Genomic DNA, 17,134 nt, shown 5'->3' on the forward strand with positions numbered 1-17,134 from the left:
ATTGTCACAAGCTTCCTTTGATTTTGCAACGTGTCACTGCATCCAAGGAAATGATGCTTTTAAGCAGTGAGGAGTGAACTGACGTGGTGTCGCCACATCCAATAGATTACGTCCATGACACATATCGTTTCTTTTTAGCGCTGGGGCGTTCCAGTGGTGAGTTCACCACCTATCAGGCAGATGATGCTACTAAATGCAGCAAGTCCATAAGCAACAGGATTGTGTGTCGTTCGTGCCTTTGATGGCATCAAATGACAGCCCAGAGCATGCTCTGCGTGGAAAGATACTGACAGTTCTATAGGCAGCTTCCTATCACATCTCACGCCACGTACGGCATCGTTCTCCTCATTACCTGCTGCAGGGATTTTTACCTGCCTCTTTCCTCTTTCTAACCTCCCACGCCGCAAAAGAAGTCGGTCAGAGAAAGGCTCGTTATCCCCTTCAGGGTGCTCTGTTGTTACACAGGGGAATAAGAGGCCTTAGGGCTTGGGATTTGGAGTGGTTGGTTTTTACGTTATTTCTACGGTTGATGCAGTGACTCGAGAACCTGAAACTTCGAAATTCGAAGGTTTTGTGCAAGCCATATTAGCAGTGCGTAAAAGTGAAGGCCAGATTATGCAAGTCCTCGTTGTCTTAGCCCGTGCGGGGTAATATATGACTTTCGGTGATTCAAATACCGTGAGAGACTCAATCCAAATCTCGTTCTCCTTGGCTAGTATAATTTCATCAAGCAAGAAAGGCAGCAATGGATTCTACCTGGATCACAGACATACCTCGCCCTTGCTTCGAGTTAGCAAATGCAGAGATGATCGGACCATCCATCACGAATGTGGAGCATTTGTCTTCTTATAATTGGATTGAATCTTCCAGCCCCACTATCGCTGTCCCCGGCTGCCCGCCTCTTTGGTCTCCACCCAAAGCCGCCAAAAAAGTGACCAAAGACTCTGGGCTGATTTACATTGCTCAAAACGCGTTTCGCCTTCCTGAAAGTCCACTCGAGCCACTTTTCCGCTCCTTGTACACCGAACGCCCTTCGTACGATATACACGAAGTTGACGTGATAACTGATCGAAACAACGTTCGCAAACTTCTGTCATATATCAATCCAAATCTCTCCAGGAACGGGCCGGAGCCGTTTACCATTGAAATTGAGGTCAAGGACAATACAGCGATTTTTTGTAGGGCAGAAACCGAAACACATACATTCATCGGGCCACTGGATTTCAGAGGTTACGGCCACCAGTTTGAAAAAGCTTTCACCACAGCCCAAGTGTCCGGTAGCACAGGACACCATCGGATTATCTCCTATAACTTGGGTGATTTGAAATTAATGCTACGTTACGAGACAGACGCATATGTCGAAGTAGCTTCAAAACTTCAACCTCGTAGTTCGGGAAATGAGGATATTCTGAACATGATGGAAAACCTGTCTCTTTCGCGATCCGAAAATTACTCTCGGCGTGCTACCGAGTCCAAATTGGCGATCCAAGAAAAAGGAAAACGGATACCAATCGATTTAACTCTTGAGATCAAAACACGTGTGTTCCATAAGCCAATCGACATCCAAGAAGTCCTTCCACAGCTATGGGTATCGCAAACACCAAATCTTGTTCGTGCCTACCACAAAAGTGGCACATTTGAACCGCCGGAAGTCGAAGACGTCACCTGTGATATTCATAGATGGGAGCAAGACCATGCTCATGATATTTGGAGCTTGGTGGTATTGATCAAGGAGATTATTAGAGTGGTGAGAGAGAATGATGGGAATGCCATCATAAAATATGACGGCCGAAGTGATAGCCTTGCGGTTTCGAAGAGAGAAGGTAGCAGAATGTTACCGGTTGATCTTTATTCGAAATTCGGTGATAAAAAGGGATCGACTCAAGCGAATGAATCGATTTCTCGCAGAACAACACTGAAAATTGGGGATACGTTCCACAATGTTGACCTCTTGACGATACCATATTTATCATCCTTTGTCCGATTTCAACGTCTTGCCCAGCCGCAAAATACAGATTTCATTCATCGCGATATTCCTTTGTTTGATATTGCACTCAAGGGCTTGGAATCAGGCTATCGGCAATGTTTCCGCTGTTTGCGAGGGAATATTCCCAGATATCACACTCTCTGTGAGACATATCATTTCCTTGGGATTGACGTACCAGCCGGGAAGACAATCGAAAATATCTTTGTTGATTTGAGAGCCTGCAAAACTGTTTACGAGCTCGGGTATAAGAGTTATCGAGGTGTAAGGGGCGATAAATCTCGAGCACGGGACGCGGCATTTCGGCTTTTATTCCTGATAATACGAGGCGAATTCGGCGATGAAAGAAATGAACATGCCAAGGTTTATAACGCGGTGCTCTTCATTGTCTCACACCCCGGCACCTTCAAGAAGAGCACGAGAATTGCAGTGCGGTCTGTTTTTGAGGAGCGGTTTGTCATTTCCATGAAGCAACGAAGTCAATTGGATCGCTGGCGAAAGAGGGATACTACTAACTCGTCAGGTGACGAGGACAACCGTGGATGAATCGCCTGAGCCATATTTCTCTGACGGATCTTAGGCCAACAAAGTTCGGAAGAATGATTGAGCTACTAGGAGTCTATTATATGTCATGTGTTATGTTGCTTCCACAAGTGTTGCGTCAAATTGAGAAAGTCGTGGCTGACGGGTTTAGTAATATTGTGATAACTCAACAGAAGGGATTGTCTGGTTCTGAAAACTATCTGGGGCATACGGTCTTATATACATTAGCGTACTGAATCGGAGATTCAGTATTCCGAATGGAACTTAGTAAGCCTGTTCCACACTGTACTGACTGACCTAACCAGGGTTGTCAGTACCAGACCATACCGCGTATTCTGTGCCAAATATCACAATATGATAAGGAAGTTCGTGAGTAGTGAGCAAGTAAGTCAATTTGTTGTGACATGTCGTATCGTAACGGAATCAATTCCTAACCTCACGGAATTACCAGCTTTGATTGGAAATCAATCTGGAGGTCGCATGTGTATATAAACCCTCAAGTTTTCTGTCCAGAAGGAATACAAGCAATCTTCCTTTGAATTACAACACTATCTTGGAACAATAACACGTCTGGGTTCTCTCGTCGCCTTGCGGAACAGTACATATCAAACTCGAGTAGTTTGATACTCCCTCAAAGTAATTAGACCACTGGCGTTTTCCCACCGATCTTTGGCTCGATGCTAGGAAGGAGTTCAGAAATTCCCTAATTCTGTCTGTACTGTACTGTAGCGGTTTTTCACTCACTCGGAGTTTTATTTTTCCATATAATCCGACACTTGCTTTTGCCAAGTGGCATTTCCTTCGCGCAATCAACCAATCATCGATATTCTAGCCTCATGCAGCGAGTGTGCCGTCACTGACTAATCTCTATTTGCTGTCACCTAATCCTGGATTTGGTTTACCCTCTGAAACCCCTCTTACGGGATAAGGCCTTCTGTCAGGATGAGGAATCGATGTATTGGCTAGTACTGAAGATGTCAAACAGAATAAGATGATTGATTGCAGGTTGTTGAGATCGGTTGAGCGATCTCAGGGGTCTTTATATTTGAACTATGGCGTGTTATGACACCATACTAACTAGGTGGAAATTGGGTGAACGATGAATAAGCCCATCCCGAAGGGTCCTAGTGGTATTTGACCACCCCCTCAGTTTGTCACCTTCTCCTTCTCGAAACCACTTTGGCCACTTCGTGCGCTTCTCCCTACGTCATCATCGGCTCGAGAACTCGAAGAATTCGCTGAAAGATGGCTTCACGAACGAATTTCCTACAAGATCCTAGGTAGGCGCCTGTCAATAGTCACACATTCTGGCACTGACATTGACGGAGTATATTCAAGGACTGCCCAGTCCAGATCATTGCCGGATCCCAGAAGACTATTTACTACATCCACCCCGGAGTCCTTTTATCGAGCGGCTCACCGGTATTGAAAACCCGTGTCAGCGATCAGTGAATCAAAAATGGATCAAGTGAGACCATTGACTGGACTGAGTTCGATGAAGACACCGTTGAATGCGCCTTGAGCTATCTCTACGTGAAGGATTATGATGTGCAAGGTCAACCAATATTTGGCGAAAAACTCCTAGAAGATAAAGAAAATGACAACAATTGTAATTCCCATGGCCCTGTCATACGTCTATCTGCAGTCGACTAATATAGAGTTTTCATTTAGCTGGACAAGCGATCAATAAACCCGAAGCAGGATTTTCGGCATCCGACTCCGCAATTACGGAGGAACAACAATTGGAACGACCGCTTACCCCTTTGAGTCGATGCTTGCAAGCTGGCCTGCCATTAGAGACTATGCAGACAGCGGCAGGTTCTTTCACCAAGATGTCTCATGCCTGCGACGGGCACCTAGGAAACATAGCCCTCATGCACGCCAAGATTTATTGTTTCGCACACCAATTCTTGTTCTCCAGACTCGAGACTTTGGCCCTACAGCGCCTAACGCAGCTTCTTCTCAAATGCGATACACCAACTGATCCATTTTTTCTGCATCTCGCGGACGCCATACGCCTCATATACGACTCAACAATAAGATCAAAAATGGAAGATCCAGCTCGAGAACTACTCTCCCAGTACGTAGCGCTAAATTACACCAAACTATCAGAGGAGAGTTCAAAGGAGAGTCTGGGGAACTTGATCGCTGAAGGCGGTGACTTTACAATCGATGTCACCCGCAAGCTAGCCCGGAGAATATCAATGAGCGGAACATCCATTCAATCTCTAGAAGAACATATCGATGGACTGGAAATGAATTTTCTCAGACTGAAGCAGGGCGCTCAAGAACAATCTTGCTTACTCAGGCATGCGGAGGAAGAGATCCGAGAGTGGGAGAGCTGGAACAGAGGAATTTCAGCAAAGCATAAGAAGGCTAAAAGGGTGGTAACGCCGTTCGATTTCAGTGTATTTCATGAATCCTCAGCCTAGCATTCCTTTTTTCCCGCCTGAGTGATGCAAAAGACGTTTAACTCTAAGTTCGTCAATACTGCCAAATTCGAAATCAGATTCCCTTGTTCATACTCGCAGATTACTTCTTGAATCCTGTTCCGAAACTAGCTAGACCCAATTTAGACAGATGTCTCCTAACCCCTGTCAAAGTGTATCGTCCTGTATGAACAGTAATAAATGAGTCATCGTTATTGAACCGTAAGCCTCAATGGAACCCCGAGGAAGGTTTGCCTCTGAAAGAGAGAACGGAAGGCCTGGGGACGTTGCGAGCTCGTTGCCTATCTCCCTTCTTTTCTCCATGACCACGCACTCATGTAGAATGTTTGACTTAATATCGAACAGTGAAGTATGAATGAACAGTAGATCCAAGTACACTAACAATGTGCCATTCGCGGAGAACTAAAGACAGGATTAGCATAACATGTGACTAGGGTTTGAATCGGTATCTCTATATATCACGATATGGAAGGCAATAACGGCCGCCACTATAACAACAGGCTCATTGCAAGATATCGAAACCTACAGCCATCAGCAGCTGTTGAGGCCCTTGGTCGCCTTACAAACAACCGATGATCGGACAAAATGATCATTTGCCGATGGAATACCCTATTGGGTTGTTTTGAGACAAACAGACGCCCTCGCGAATGATACCTAGCATATGTCGCCCACGAGATTAGAGGTATTCCAGCGGATCGTCGAGTTACTTGGGGCTAGGCGGCCTTCCCCACTGACTTGCAAAGATCAAAACCATAGGAATACATGAAATTCCATGAGTTCCTTTTGCGTACGCATAAGGCATCTTACGCCGCATATAACGTAAGGTACATGGCGCGTTTTACTGCTCCTCTCAACTGTTACGCGCTACTAACTGGGCGCGGTGAACTGGTGGGTTCCTGGGTGATACTTGCCTCAAGTATGCGTGCCTTCAAGCTTGTCCACAACCGTACCGCTGCGTACGACGCCTTATACGGGCTCGGGTCCTATAGGATGCTTGCAAAGGTGCGCCAGCCGAGTGCGCCAAGTAGGTCAGTCCGAAGAGCTCCCCCACTTGTAGGATGTTTGGCTTTATATCGAACGGTGAAGTGAATCAACAGTAGATCCAAGTAACAATGTGCAATTGATCGCGAAGAACTAAATACATGTGCGTGGAGGAATGTCCTTATATATCTAGCTCCTCCTACTCCGAGAGTGACTTCTGGAAGTCAACACTGGAGTCACGTACACTTTCTTGTATACTTCCGCGAGTCATGATTCGGAGTGTCGGCATTACCTTACGAATACTGCATGAAACCGGGTCTATGGATGATCCGACGGCATTGCTTATGTAACTAAATTGGACCATAAAAAGCGTGAATAAGGGGTAATGGAAATACAGAGTCATTGATATCTCCAATTGATCGGATACTATACGGAAGTTGACATGTTATTGGTGCCTGAGGCAGCAAAGTGTCGTCCTAGTCCCGAAGGTGACTACAGCTCAGCCCACCCTCCAAAAAAGCTCATCGCACCCTCAAGTCACATGACATGTGGGTTCCAACTGTAAATACCTTACACCTCATTTCACCTTACAAAACCTTACCCTCCTTCCTTCAACCCACCGCCTCCCTTATTGGTTCTTGAACACTTCAGGAGCCGTCCCTGACCGCTCTTTTCTGCTGGATTATCGCATCACGAACTAGTTCAACTTCAATTTACAACATGCCGAAGTACAAGACAGCTGTGAGTAATAAAGTTTAATAAAGTGAGAGAAGAGATGAGAGAACTGACTAGCTCTGAACTGGTTGTAGGACACCTATTTATGGTATACCACGATGAAGAAGGAGGACATATTACATGAGTTGGACATGCCTGTAGCGACCGTGAGTGCCTCCACTAATGCTAAACTAGTTCTGATATAGCCACAGGAAGCGAACACTCTTATTATCCACCCAGGCGAATTGCTCTGTCGTTACTATCCCTGTGCCAATATGGTATATGACTTTATATTCATAACGATAATCTTCTAAGTCTGGTTTTTAACTAGTCATAGAACCGTTTCCAAAACACCAACGCCCTTAAGGCTCATATCAGAGATAAGCATAACGAGATTTGCGAGGGAGAGGGCGGAGGTTCAATCACAGCTGAGCGTGATGCAGCTGCTATCGGTAAGTTAAAGATATTTGATATGCTAAACTAGTCTCTAACTAATTTATAGCCTTTTACAATGACCTCAAATCTCGGTACGACACTCGTGTAGCTAGTGCCCCTCAGCCCGCATTTCCTCTTAAGCGCGATGGTACTGTGAGTGGATATCCTCTAGTATATTACTCGTTCTTAACTAAATGACAGTTTCTTAATAGATCAATATGTCTGAGCTAAAGCGCCAGGCTATGGAAATGGGTGTGGACGTTCCCTGTGAGCAGTGTAAGCTCGATAATGTTTCGCGAAGTGAGTCTTTAGCAATTCTTAACTAGTTCAGAACTACTTTACTTAAAACTTTCAGGATGTTGCAGTCATGCTCGCCGTACTCAGTGTGATATCTTTGAGGAGTTTGCCCCTTATCCCTCTGATACTATTAAGGATCCCTGAACTACCTTTGAACTAGTTCTTTCTTTTCCTTTGAATAGTATAGTTTGATTTTGATCTTTCTCTTGACCCGTAACAAGAACAACTTTTTAAATGCAGAATATTAAAAATGTCAGATTAGAACTAGTTTTATACTAGTTCTGTCCTGACTGTTTCTTCAAATTAGCAAGCTGAATAGCTAATAACTCATTTTCCATCACACTCTTCTCAAATGCAAGTTCATCCTGTCTTTTCTGTCTTTCTATTACCCTCCGTTGCTCCTCAAGCCTTACCTCATACTCCTTTCTCTCAAATTCTACCCTTAGTTCTATCCGCTGTTTCTCTTCCTGATACCTAAGCTGCGCTTGACGTTGATTTTCGTCAATAGATGCTTGGTTATGTAGGTTCACTGAGGCAGTACGGCGAAGGTCTGGAGAGTCAGACCGAGAGGGTAATGAGAATGGGGTCCTATCAACTAGTTAGTTTCTAATCAATATCTAGCTATCGTAGTCACTTACACTGCAGGGCTCTGAGAACGGCTTTGGGAACGGCTCTGGGAACTACATCTTGATGATGACCTTCCCCGTGTAGAACGGGACCGTTTGATCATTCTACCAGATGAGCTCGATTGATGGAGAATTAGATCCTCCTGAGAGACTATTGCATTAATCTTCTCTTGCTGCTCTTGTAAGAAACAATCTCTCTTTCGGTCTGTGTTAAATTGTTAATATTAGTACCTAGACTAATCACTAGGTTTTAGCTAGTTATGTCTTACCTTCTCTCTGTAGATTCCTCTTCCATCTCGCTTGTTGGCTATCACATCGATATGAATGCCTACTACCATAACGCTCACGAATATGATATTGCTCGACGTCTTGGAGATCTAGCAATCTGGACCTTGTAAACTAGTTAATAACTAAATTATAAATAGTTGACTTTGAACTTACTTCATCACTGCACCAAGCAGGCTATCGTGTATGCCTAGAAAATAGGACTTGTAGTGGCTCTGTTCAACCGCATTCGTATGATTCCTGATATCCTTATAGAAATCCGGATTTATTAACGAACACGCTCTACATAAACCAGCAGAGATAATTGGATGTCGCTTGTGGTTTGCCCAGTCAACTAAGTCTGGGTAGTGTCCTACTTATTAGTTAGCAACTCGTTTTGTAACCACTTATAATGGACATACCCGCAATTAAGTCAAGTAGCCCATGATACTCCCTCTCCGTCTGAGAGCTAAGCAAGCTCATACATCGTTCCCGGGCTAGATGATATGTTCCATCTAAAGTCTCAGGGAATAATTCTGCCACAGTGCGCATAAAGTGCACCTTGCAGAATATCAAAATATTCCGTAGTTGCCAGCCACGCTCGCGACGAAAAGGGTCTATTCTCTGGAGGTGCTGCCCGAGACCTAGGTTGAATTAGTTAAAAGCTAGTCAAAGGCTAGTAAAAATAAAATAATAAACTATACCAGTCATCTGATTAGGGCACATATCTGTAACAATAGCCTTGAAGCCCTTGTTATGTAGATAATGAAACCTCACTGATTCGTTCGTAATCTTCTGGATCAAGTAGAATACTCGGCTAAAGATAAACTCATAAGCATTTGGTGACTCTTGATCTGTGAAGACGCGGAATAGAGTAAAGACTAAGACGTAAATTAGTAAAGAACTAGTTAGGGAGTAGTTATACTTACTCTTGCCATGCTCCTGTATAAGGGTTGCGAATATTACTTCGATGACGTCGCCTTTAACCCGTTTATACGACATATCCACCTCAAATGAGTCAAGTGAGGCTAAATATCGAATTTGGGCTTCAAGAGCGCAGAAGACGAAAAGACCATACTCATTATCATAGACCTCCCGTATATATGACTAATAATCAATTAGTAAGTAAATCACAACTAGTTCCTGTTGTCCTACCTGCAAAGTTGGATCACGGTGAAGTTCATGTTGAATACCTGCAATATCTCTACCCTTGGGGTATCGAAAGGCACGTTGTTTAGTGAGAACGGCTCGAAAACGGTCCATATTCACGAAGCTTTTATGGATCTGAGAGAGTGTCATGCATTTTCTCTCCTGGCAGTATTCACGAAGAGCTGGGCTTTGTAGGAACGACGCTGTTAACTAGTTAGATATTAGTCAGTAGCTGGATAAGATTACTTACTAAGGGTTAAGTCTGGGGTCTGGTTTCGACAAATTAGATTCAATATATCACCCATAATAAGGTATGGTGCCTTATTTGGAGGAGGTGGTGGGTGACTATGACATCCGCGAGAGTAGAAAAGAGCGTATGGGCACGCTGCTAAGTCTATCGGGATCCATATGCGAAATTGTACGCCACACTGTTGCTGGGTTAATTTACCCTGCCCTTGAGGGTGCATAATACCTACACACGAGTTAGTAACTAGTGTATAACTAGTTATCAAAGACATACCGCAGTCCTTACGCCGCGTAGAGCGCGGCTCAACCACACCGCAGTGGTCAAAGCTTGAGGGTATATTTCCATCTACTAGATACTGGAGGTATCTAATATCTAGAGAGGTCTCTTTCCCTATTAGGCTTCGATGGAAGTGCAGAGTCCTATTTTCAAGGGTGCGATTACTGCATGCGAGGAAGGGATGATGGATCCCATCAATGGTCTGTTGACTAGTTAGCAATTGGCTTTCCTTGACCTATTTAGCAAGCTTACTGGTTCATGGTAGGTCCCATAGACTAGCTTACAGCTGTCTATAGAGTTTTTACATGCAGTTTTCATGTGAAACCTCTCCTGATGGACCTGGTAGAAGCTAATAGAAGTTAGGATTAGTTCTATTTTAGTTACAAACTAATTATCTTACCTCATGCTAGCCTTTTGCTGCAAAGTCAGGCTATCTTCTTGCTTGATTCGCCGCCGGGTCTCTGAAAGCGATGTGAATAGATCTTCATCAGCAAGGTAATGTTGCGAAGACATAATTAACGGATGTGCGAAGGTGCAGATAGAAACCCCAGTGCATTTTAACCTTCGTTTCCTAGTCTTGCAACCAAGGAATGGATTAAACGCAACTGTTTCGGTCCCAACTTTAGCGTAGGAGTACTGTATCTAAGTAACTGGTTAGTAAGTAGTTTAGTATTAGTTTCTAGAGATACATACTGAAGTGAGAACCTGAGATGCTTGCTCATACGATAGTCCTCGGAGGTTGACCACATATGCATAGCCAAGATCATGGGTAGGGCTGCTGCGAATATTCGTAATTGCGAATATTATTCGTGCGAATATTCGTACGAATAATTATTCGCGAGATTTTTGCTTTGCGAATAAATTTTGCGAATATTATTCGCAGCAAATCGGGATTACGAATAAATTATTCGCGAGTCTGCGAATATTCGGCGAATATTCGCAATCCCCGAATTATTATGTAATCCTCCAGGATGATGATGGTTGACTAGTTAATTAAGTATATGCTAACTAGTTAGTTACTTGGTTACGTAGAGGGTTAAGGTAAGATTTCTATACTTGTAAGTCTTGTAGAGTAGGAATATAAGGAGTGTAGTAGATTCTACTGCTAGACTCATCTTACTTTTAGAAGTGCGTGTTCAAAGTAGTTATACAGATTTAGAGTAAGTACTTGAAGCTAGCATGTTATGGGTATATATATTACGGATTTGCGGAGTTAAATTGAATTATCATTTATAGAACACCAGAGGAAACACTAGAAATTGAGACTGCTCTCTATATAGTTGTCCAGTCGAATCACTATTACTTATAAACATCATTCAACAACATTAAAACCCTCATCGTCTCTGCCTTCATAGAGTATCTCCGTACTCCAAGTACATCTCTTCCTGCATTGAACAATCTCTCAACCGAAACTTCAGAGGCTGGGATTGCTAGGTAATCTCTAGCAGCAGCAGCCATCCGAGGGTAGTCATGTTTATGAACCCTCCACCAATCACATAACCAGTTTGGATCTTCCATATCACTAGCATCAACCCGAGCACTGTCAAAATATCGATCAATATCAGATACTTGAGGCTTATCGTGAGGCTGTAGCCTTCGTAACATCCGGCTTCCAACTTTTTGCTTCTTGTGACTGGGCTCTGAGGGCTCTGCTATACTAAGTAGGTCTGAAGTCTCTGGATATTTGGAATAAAGGTCATCACGGAGAGATTGAAGAATCTCCCTGCTAGTGGCTTTATCTTCCAATTCGTATAGGAGGAGGTCTCCTTTCACACGAGGATCCAGAATCAGAGCAGTATAGTATGTATCAGAGATATCCATAAAAGTATAGTACTTCATATACTTCTTGATACTTTGCCTAACCGCACTTGCAATATCCTCATCAATGTCTGCAAAATCCTCCTTACGCTCCGCAGCATCATGTAGTAAATCATGAAGTTCATAATAGACCGGCACTGTGAGACTGATCTGGGGCCTTTTCTCTGAGACAAACAAGGTGAACTCATCGAATTTTGAGAGAATAGAGTGGATTTGTGAAAGTCGTTCCCAATCTTTTGTCGAGAAAGGTAGAAACTCTGTCTCGTAATGAATGAACTTCTCAAGCTGGTCCTTTGACTTAGAAGCATTAGTATTTAGTCTTATTAAAGTATCGTTGAGTGCTAGTAGCTCACCTTTAGAGCGTCACTTATCATGCGGAAGGTAGAATTCCATCGTGTATCAACATCATATTGAATGAACTTTTCGGGAAGGTTCATACGCTTGCAATTGTTTTTCCACGCCTGTCTGCGTTGAGGACTTCGGTAGATCCAGATAGCCAGGATACGAAGCTTAGCGAGTGGTTCAAGTGTATGGAATGAGTGATGTTCCCCTCTATCAAGGTTATCACAGACAGAAGTGGCCTCTTCTGTATTACCAGACTTGAGAGCGGAAAGGATATCCTTCACGATCAGGTTGATAATGTGCGCTAAACACCGCACATAGCTTCCTAGACCACAGAATATGGTATTCGCTCCGGACTGCTGTAACTTTTCAAAGAGTTGTAGCACCATCCGCTCATTATTGCTAGCGTTATCACCAGTAATTGAGAGTAATTTGTGCTCAAGATTGAGTTCAATAAGTAATGTTTCAATAGCCGTAGCTAGATTCTCCCCACTGTGTGGTCCATGAAGCTCTGTAAACTCTAGGACTCTCTCACGATAATCAAATTCTTCTGTGAGCCAATGACCAATAACACCAAGGATTGGTAGGTGATTCTTGCTAGTCCAGACATCAAGAGATAAAGCAATTGTTTTGCACGTCGCCGCAAGCTCCTCTTTCAATTTAGCGCGTTGTTGGTCGAAATCTTCTAGGAGACGCTGTCGAAGGGTATGGCGAGAGGAAAAAGGGAGCGAAACCCCCGGTATATCCTTAAAGAGTTGCTGAAAGTCTGGTGATTCAATGACTGTGAAAGGCTGCTTACTGCTCACAACCCAGCGAAGAAGGTTCTTTTCAAGACTTTGTTGAATCGTGATATTTGCCTTACTACCCCATAGGCTCAGAAGAGTAGATTTAGGTGTAGTAATCACTTGCTCAGGGCCATTAGGGGTAAAATCCCATGTTTCTCCTTCAAATGGAGCCGAATATTAGTGGTAGAAGTCTGTCGCTTCGAATCTGTTGTAGACCAGTTGCATTTCTTCCCTGTGGCTTTATCAATAGCCGTACAACTGATTTCGCGATCGATGAGCCTCTTCTTTCTGCTTCTCTTTTCGATCCATTCGCTAGAGAACTCTCTAACATGAAGAAAACCCCATAACCAGTCGTTTTTCAGTGTTTTTGGGCGGGAAATTTGGGAACCAGTAGCTGGAGGAGGTAGTTGAGAGGCTGATTCTGAAGGTAACACTTCATCCAGAGAATCAAGATAAGAATCGGTATCTGCAGTCACCACTGACAGATCAGAGGTATGCGGTAGAGGCAGTAGGCTAAGCTCTTCTGGATGCTGAGCTATCGGATTCTCTATTAGGTTTGATAGCCAATCTTCAGAGGGGGCTTCATCTTCATAGCCATCGTTTAGAGCAAGGTAATTCGGATGGTTCCCACGAGTCAGCATCTTGGGCGATAAATATCTCTGCAAAGAGTCAAGAATATAGCACGAATTGTACAGAAGAGTGATTTTGCATTGGGTGACTAGGAATTATTTTTTTGCTCCACTATTCTAGCTGCACGTGACATCTTGCGAATATTATTCGTATTCGCAGCCTTAGTGCGAATAATTATTCGCACACTTTTAGTACTGCGAATAAAACTGCGAATAATATTCGCAGTGTTCGTGTGTTGCGAATACGAATAACGAATAATACCGATTCCTGCGAATATTCGTATTCGCAACAGCCCTAATCATGGGTTTGTGGGTATTCTGGGAGCGAAATAACATGCTCGATCTTGGCAGTTTCTACTACATCGTGCGTACCACCTGAGAGTGGAATTGTGACCTGTGGCTCGGGTTGCTAGAGATTAATTGATTAGAGACTAAGTAAAAACTAGTTGGAGTATAAGAGATATATATTTACCTCATTGGGGTCGGCTGTTGCTTCATTTCGTTCATGTATGATACGAGTATCATTACTTTGATTCAAGATAGAGAGGTCCTCATCACTCCTATCTTGATTCTCTGCGCTTGGATCAAGATTAAGCAGTTGGTTGAGAGGCATTTCCCTCCAGGGGTACCAGAACTGGTTAGCAACTGGTTGGTGCTCCATGTTGTCTGCGTAAGGCGAAGACGGGATAAAAACAGGCGTGTTTTTAATTTATAAGGTAAATGAGGATTATTTACATGGTTACTACAGCAATACAGGGATAAATACCAACATAAGTGGGTCTAGGGTGTGATGAGCTACTGAAAACCCACTTTTCACGTGACTTGAGGGTGCGATGAGGTTCAGTGAGGGTTAGCTGACCTGTAACCTGGTCCCGAAGAGGTCTTCACCTGTCCCTCTGTATTCATCAATGTAACATTTGTTCAGGGACAAATGGTGGTTTTGCGGTATAGATAAATAGTGATAAGGTTGAGACCCGGGCTCCATCCTATTATGCAAACGGTCATCAAGTACGAGGGGGTCGAGAGGGCAGCTTTGCAAGAGTGCTGTGTATAAGCCGAAAATCAATTTGGTTGCATTGTCCAATCGCTCGGGACTAAAATAGCGTATCTCATAACATCGTTAAGCTGAATCTGTGATCCGAACACACATCCGACGCATTATCAGCTGAGCCCACTGCTCATCGAGTCCAAGAGCTTCTGATCCAATTCTCTCTGGGCCTGCAGATTCGTGATTCTCTCATGCAAGTACCGAATCTCATCGTCTTTCTTGGAAAGCTCCTCTTCCTTTTTCTTGAGAGCCAGCCGGGTGATCTCTCGACCGCGATTGACACCTTGCAGTTTCAAGTCATGGCGATTCAGCAGCTCGACCAGCTCGTCAAGGGCCTTGTTCGATAGGACTACATCGTGCTTTTCAAAAATTGCGGTGGCCTCGCGTGCCAGCTCAGACTTGTGGGGGACGGAGGTCGAGCTGAGGACGTTGTGGTATTTAGTCGGCGTGGGCGTCACGCACAGTTCCGCCGAAGAGGGTGGCACACGGCTGGACAAGGTCGGCCGAGACGAGGAAGTCGTTGGAATCACTGTTGAGCTGAACAGATCTTCGCGGCCATTCGGACTTCCGTGGGCGGCGAAGAGCTTGCGCTTGCCGGGTGAGAACGTTGTCGGTGTTCGCTGTACTTTGTTTGGCAACTCCGGGTAGACAACGTCGGACTGTGACTGGTATTGCTCGGCGGCTTGCGTGGACAGTAACAGCTGGGCTATCTCATCGCTATCCTCGGTGTCGCTGTAGTCTCCCGTATCCTCTGCCATCATCTGGGCTACTCGGGCGCTCCTCGGGGAGGACTGCGCGGGGCGGGGCGGAGTGCCGTAGTAGTCGCGATGGCCGGTCTGTGGAGTGAGGAGACCGCCTTGGCTTTGAGTGCTCTTCGATGGGGTTCGTGGGGTGGAATCGCGGGGATCATGTTCAGAGCGAGAGTTAGAGAGGTTGACGGACTTTGCGCGAATCTCTGCGTCGTTCTCCCATAGAAAGAAGCCGCATTTCTGAGGCGGTTGTTTTTGACAGGTATAGACTGATACTTTCAGTTTCGTCCGTTATCTACTATTTCGGAGTTGGTCAACACATACACCATCGGCCATGGTTTTTCCCCTCCTTCTTGACCTGGAACTTGACAGCGGGCGGGCGAAGGTGGCAATCGCAGTGCCACAGGCCGTCTTTGAACAACCCGGGCTGGCTCTTATATTTAGTCGGGCTGCGCTGGTATTGCGACATCTTGCTGGCTCGACAGTCCCAGAGAAGGAAGAGCGAACGACCTGCGCATTCCCCCATTGATCTTTGAGAGGAACAAAGTGTCAACGTGACCGGCGGAACGTGACCAGTCGCCCGGGAAACGCTTATCTTATCGGCGACAAACATTCATGGAAGGAATCTGGGGCAGGAGTAGCACAGTGGTGTATACTTAGACAATCCGACTTTAAAATAGCATCCCTGCCCCTCTTTTATACAACTCGAATAATCAAAATCGTGATGCCTACCACTGCGACAGTCGTGAGACGACTGCCGGTTTCATGGCCCATCGCGATCGCCCAAGCCGGGTTTCACGTCGATCGCCCGCCGCAATCCCCCCCCCACATCCCACATGCGAACGACGCCGGGCGGGGCCCACCATCGCAAGCCCGCTGCACAACTTGCACAACCCTGACCTGACCTGACCTGACCTCCGGGTGCATGCAAGCCGCGCAGCAAGGAGACATGCGCCGAGTATCGGGTGCATATCTTGAAGCTGTCCTCCCCATCGCAGCGGCATCGCCTCGAACATGAACGCACCTGCGCCCTAAATTTCCGCAGCCTGTCCAGCTGAGCGCCACGGCCCGGAGCTTTTCAACGACCACCTGCCCATGTTCGACTCGCACACATCATGGCCGATGACTCCGACGACCACCGCTGCAGCCTTGGTCACTTGCCTAAGGAAATCGTCCTCCAGATCGCCGGCTATCTCGACCTCCCGGCCCTCAATGCCTTCGCCCAACTGAACCACTCCACCCTCGCCCTTCTCACCTCATCGCTCTTCAAGCTCGACGCAAAGCTCTTCTCTCAGGCTCTCTGCTGGGCCGCCATCCACAACAACCTCACCACCGCCTCGAAATCCATCGCCGCCGGCGCCGACGTCACCACCGTCACTGACCAAGATGATCTCATCAAAGGATGCACCCCTCTGATGCTGGCCGCCTACCACGGCAGCCTCACAGTCCTCACGCTCCTCCTCGCCCAATTCGACACAAACCCCAATTCGCGCGATCGAAAGTACATCCGGCCCCCAATCACCTGGGCCGTAAAACACGGCCACGCCGGCGTCGCCCGTGCCCTCCTCAAAGACGAACGCACCGATCCCAACCTCCAGGATAAATTCGGCGACACAGCCCTCATGACCGCCGTGACATTACGGCCCGATATGATCCCCGTCCTCCTAAGCGGGAACCGCGTGGATCCCCGCGTATCCAATACCCAAGGTGCAACAGCCCTCTCCCGCGCATCCCAAAAGGCATTGAAGTCGACCTCATCCTCGCCTCCCATTTACGATTTATCTTGAACGGGGACCA

The 17,134-nt window shown here is 45.6% G+C and overlaps 7 protein-coding genes across 7 annotated transcripts; 4 read left to right on the plus strand and 3 right to left on the minus strand.

Annotated features, from left to right (window-relative positions):
* Positions 1-745: 745 nt before the first annotated feature.
* On the plus strand, positions 746-2,530 carry N7532_001995 (uncharacterized protein; the record flags this gene model as incomplete). Its single annotated transcript, XM_056614489.1, has 1 exon — positions 746-2,530. One exon carries the CDS (start codon positions 746-748, stop codon positions 2,528-2,530), a length of 1,785 nt encoding a protein of 594 aa, XP_056479530.1.
* Positions 2,531-3,772: 1,242 nt separating this feature from the next.
* Positions 3,773-4,959, plus strand: N7532_001996 (uncharacterized protein; the record flags this gene model as incomplete). Its single annotated transcript, XM_056614490.1, has 4 exons — positions 3,773-3,807; positions 3,856-3,975; positions 3,997-4,136; positions 4,199-4,959. 4 exons carry the CDS (start codon positions 3,773-3,775, stop codon positions 4,957-4,959), a joined length of 1,056 nt encoding a protein of 351 aa, XP_056479531.1.
* A 1,719-nt stretch (positions 4,960-6,678) lies between these two features.
* Positions 6,679-7,548, plus strand: N7532_001997 (uncharacterized protein; the record flags this gene model as incomplete). Its single annotated transcript, XM_056614491.1, has 7 exons — positions 6,679-6,699; positions 6,768-6,839; positions 6,879-6,950; positions 7,010-7,124; positions 7,175-7,260; positions 7,320-7,407; positions 7,463-7,548. The coding sequence occupies 7 exons, from the start codon at positions 6,679-6,681 to the stop codon at positions 7,546-7,548; spliced, it is 540 nt and encodes a 179-aa protein (XP_056479532.1).
* A 1,363-nt stretch (positions 7,549-8,911) lies between these two features.
* N7532_001998 (uncharacterized protein) lies at positions 8,912-10,479 on the minus strand (the record flags this gene model as incomplete). Its single annotated transcript, XM_056614492.1, has 6 exons — positions 8,912-8,938; positions 9,072-9,148; positions 9,224-9,401; positions 9,450-9,646; positions 9,964-10,016; positions 10,367-10,479. 6 exons carry the CDS (start codon positions 10,477-10,479, stop codon positions 8,912-8,914), a joined length of 645 nt encoding a protein of 214 aa, XP_056479533.1.
* A 786-nt stretch (positions 10,480-11,265) lies between these two features.
* Positions 11,266-13,552, minus strand: N7532_001999 (uncharacterized protein; the record flags this gene model as incomplete). Its single annotated transcript, XM_056614493.1, has 3 exons — positions 11,266-12,081; positions 12,138-12,999; positions 13,032-13,552. 3 exons carry the CDS (start codon positions 13,550-13,552, stop codon positions 11,266-11,268), a joined length of 2,199 nt encoding a protein of 732 aa, XP_056479534.1.
* Positions 13,553-14,701: 1,149 nt separating this feature from the next.
* On the minus strand, positions 14,702-15,806 carry N7532_002000 (uncharacterized protein; the record flags this gene model as incomplete). Its single annotated transcript, XM_056614494.1, has 2 exons — positions 14,702-15,606; positions 15,662-15,806. 2 exons carry the CDS (start codon positions 15,804-15,806, stop codon positions 14,702-14,704), a joined length of 1,050 nt encoding a protein of 349 aa, XP_056479535.1.
* Positions 15,807-16,452: 646 nt separating this feature from the next.
* On the plus strand, positions 16,453-17,124 carry N7532_002001 (ankyrin repeat domain-containing protein; the record flags this gene model as incomplete). Its single annotated transcript, XM_056614495.1, has 1 exon — positions 16,453-17,124. The coding sequence occupies one exon, from the start codon at positions 16,453-16,455 to the stop codon at positions 17,122-17,124; it is 672 nt and encodes a 223-aa protein (XP_056479536.1).
* Positions 17,125-17,134: the final 10 nt, after the last annotated feature.

The sequence above is a fragment of the Penicillium argentinense genome, assembly GCF_028826775.1.
Source record: "Penicillium argentinense strain IBT 30761 chromosome Unknown utg000002l_segment0_segment0, whole genome shotgun sequence".
NCBI classification, from domain to species: domain Eukaryota; kingdom Fungi; phylum Ascomycota; class Eurotiomycetes; order Eurotiales; family Aspergillaceae; genus Penicillium; species Penicillium argentinense.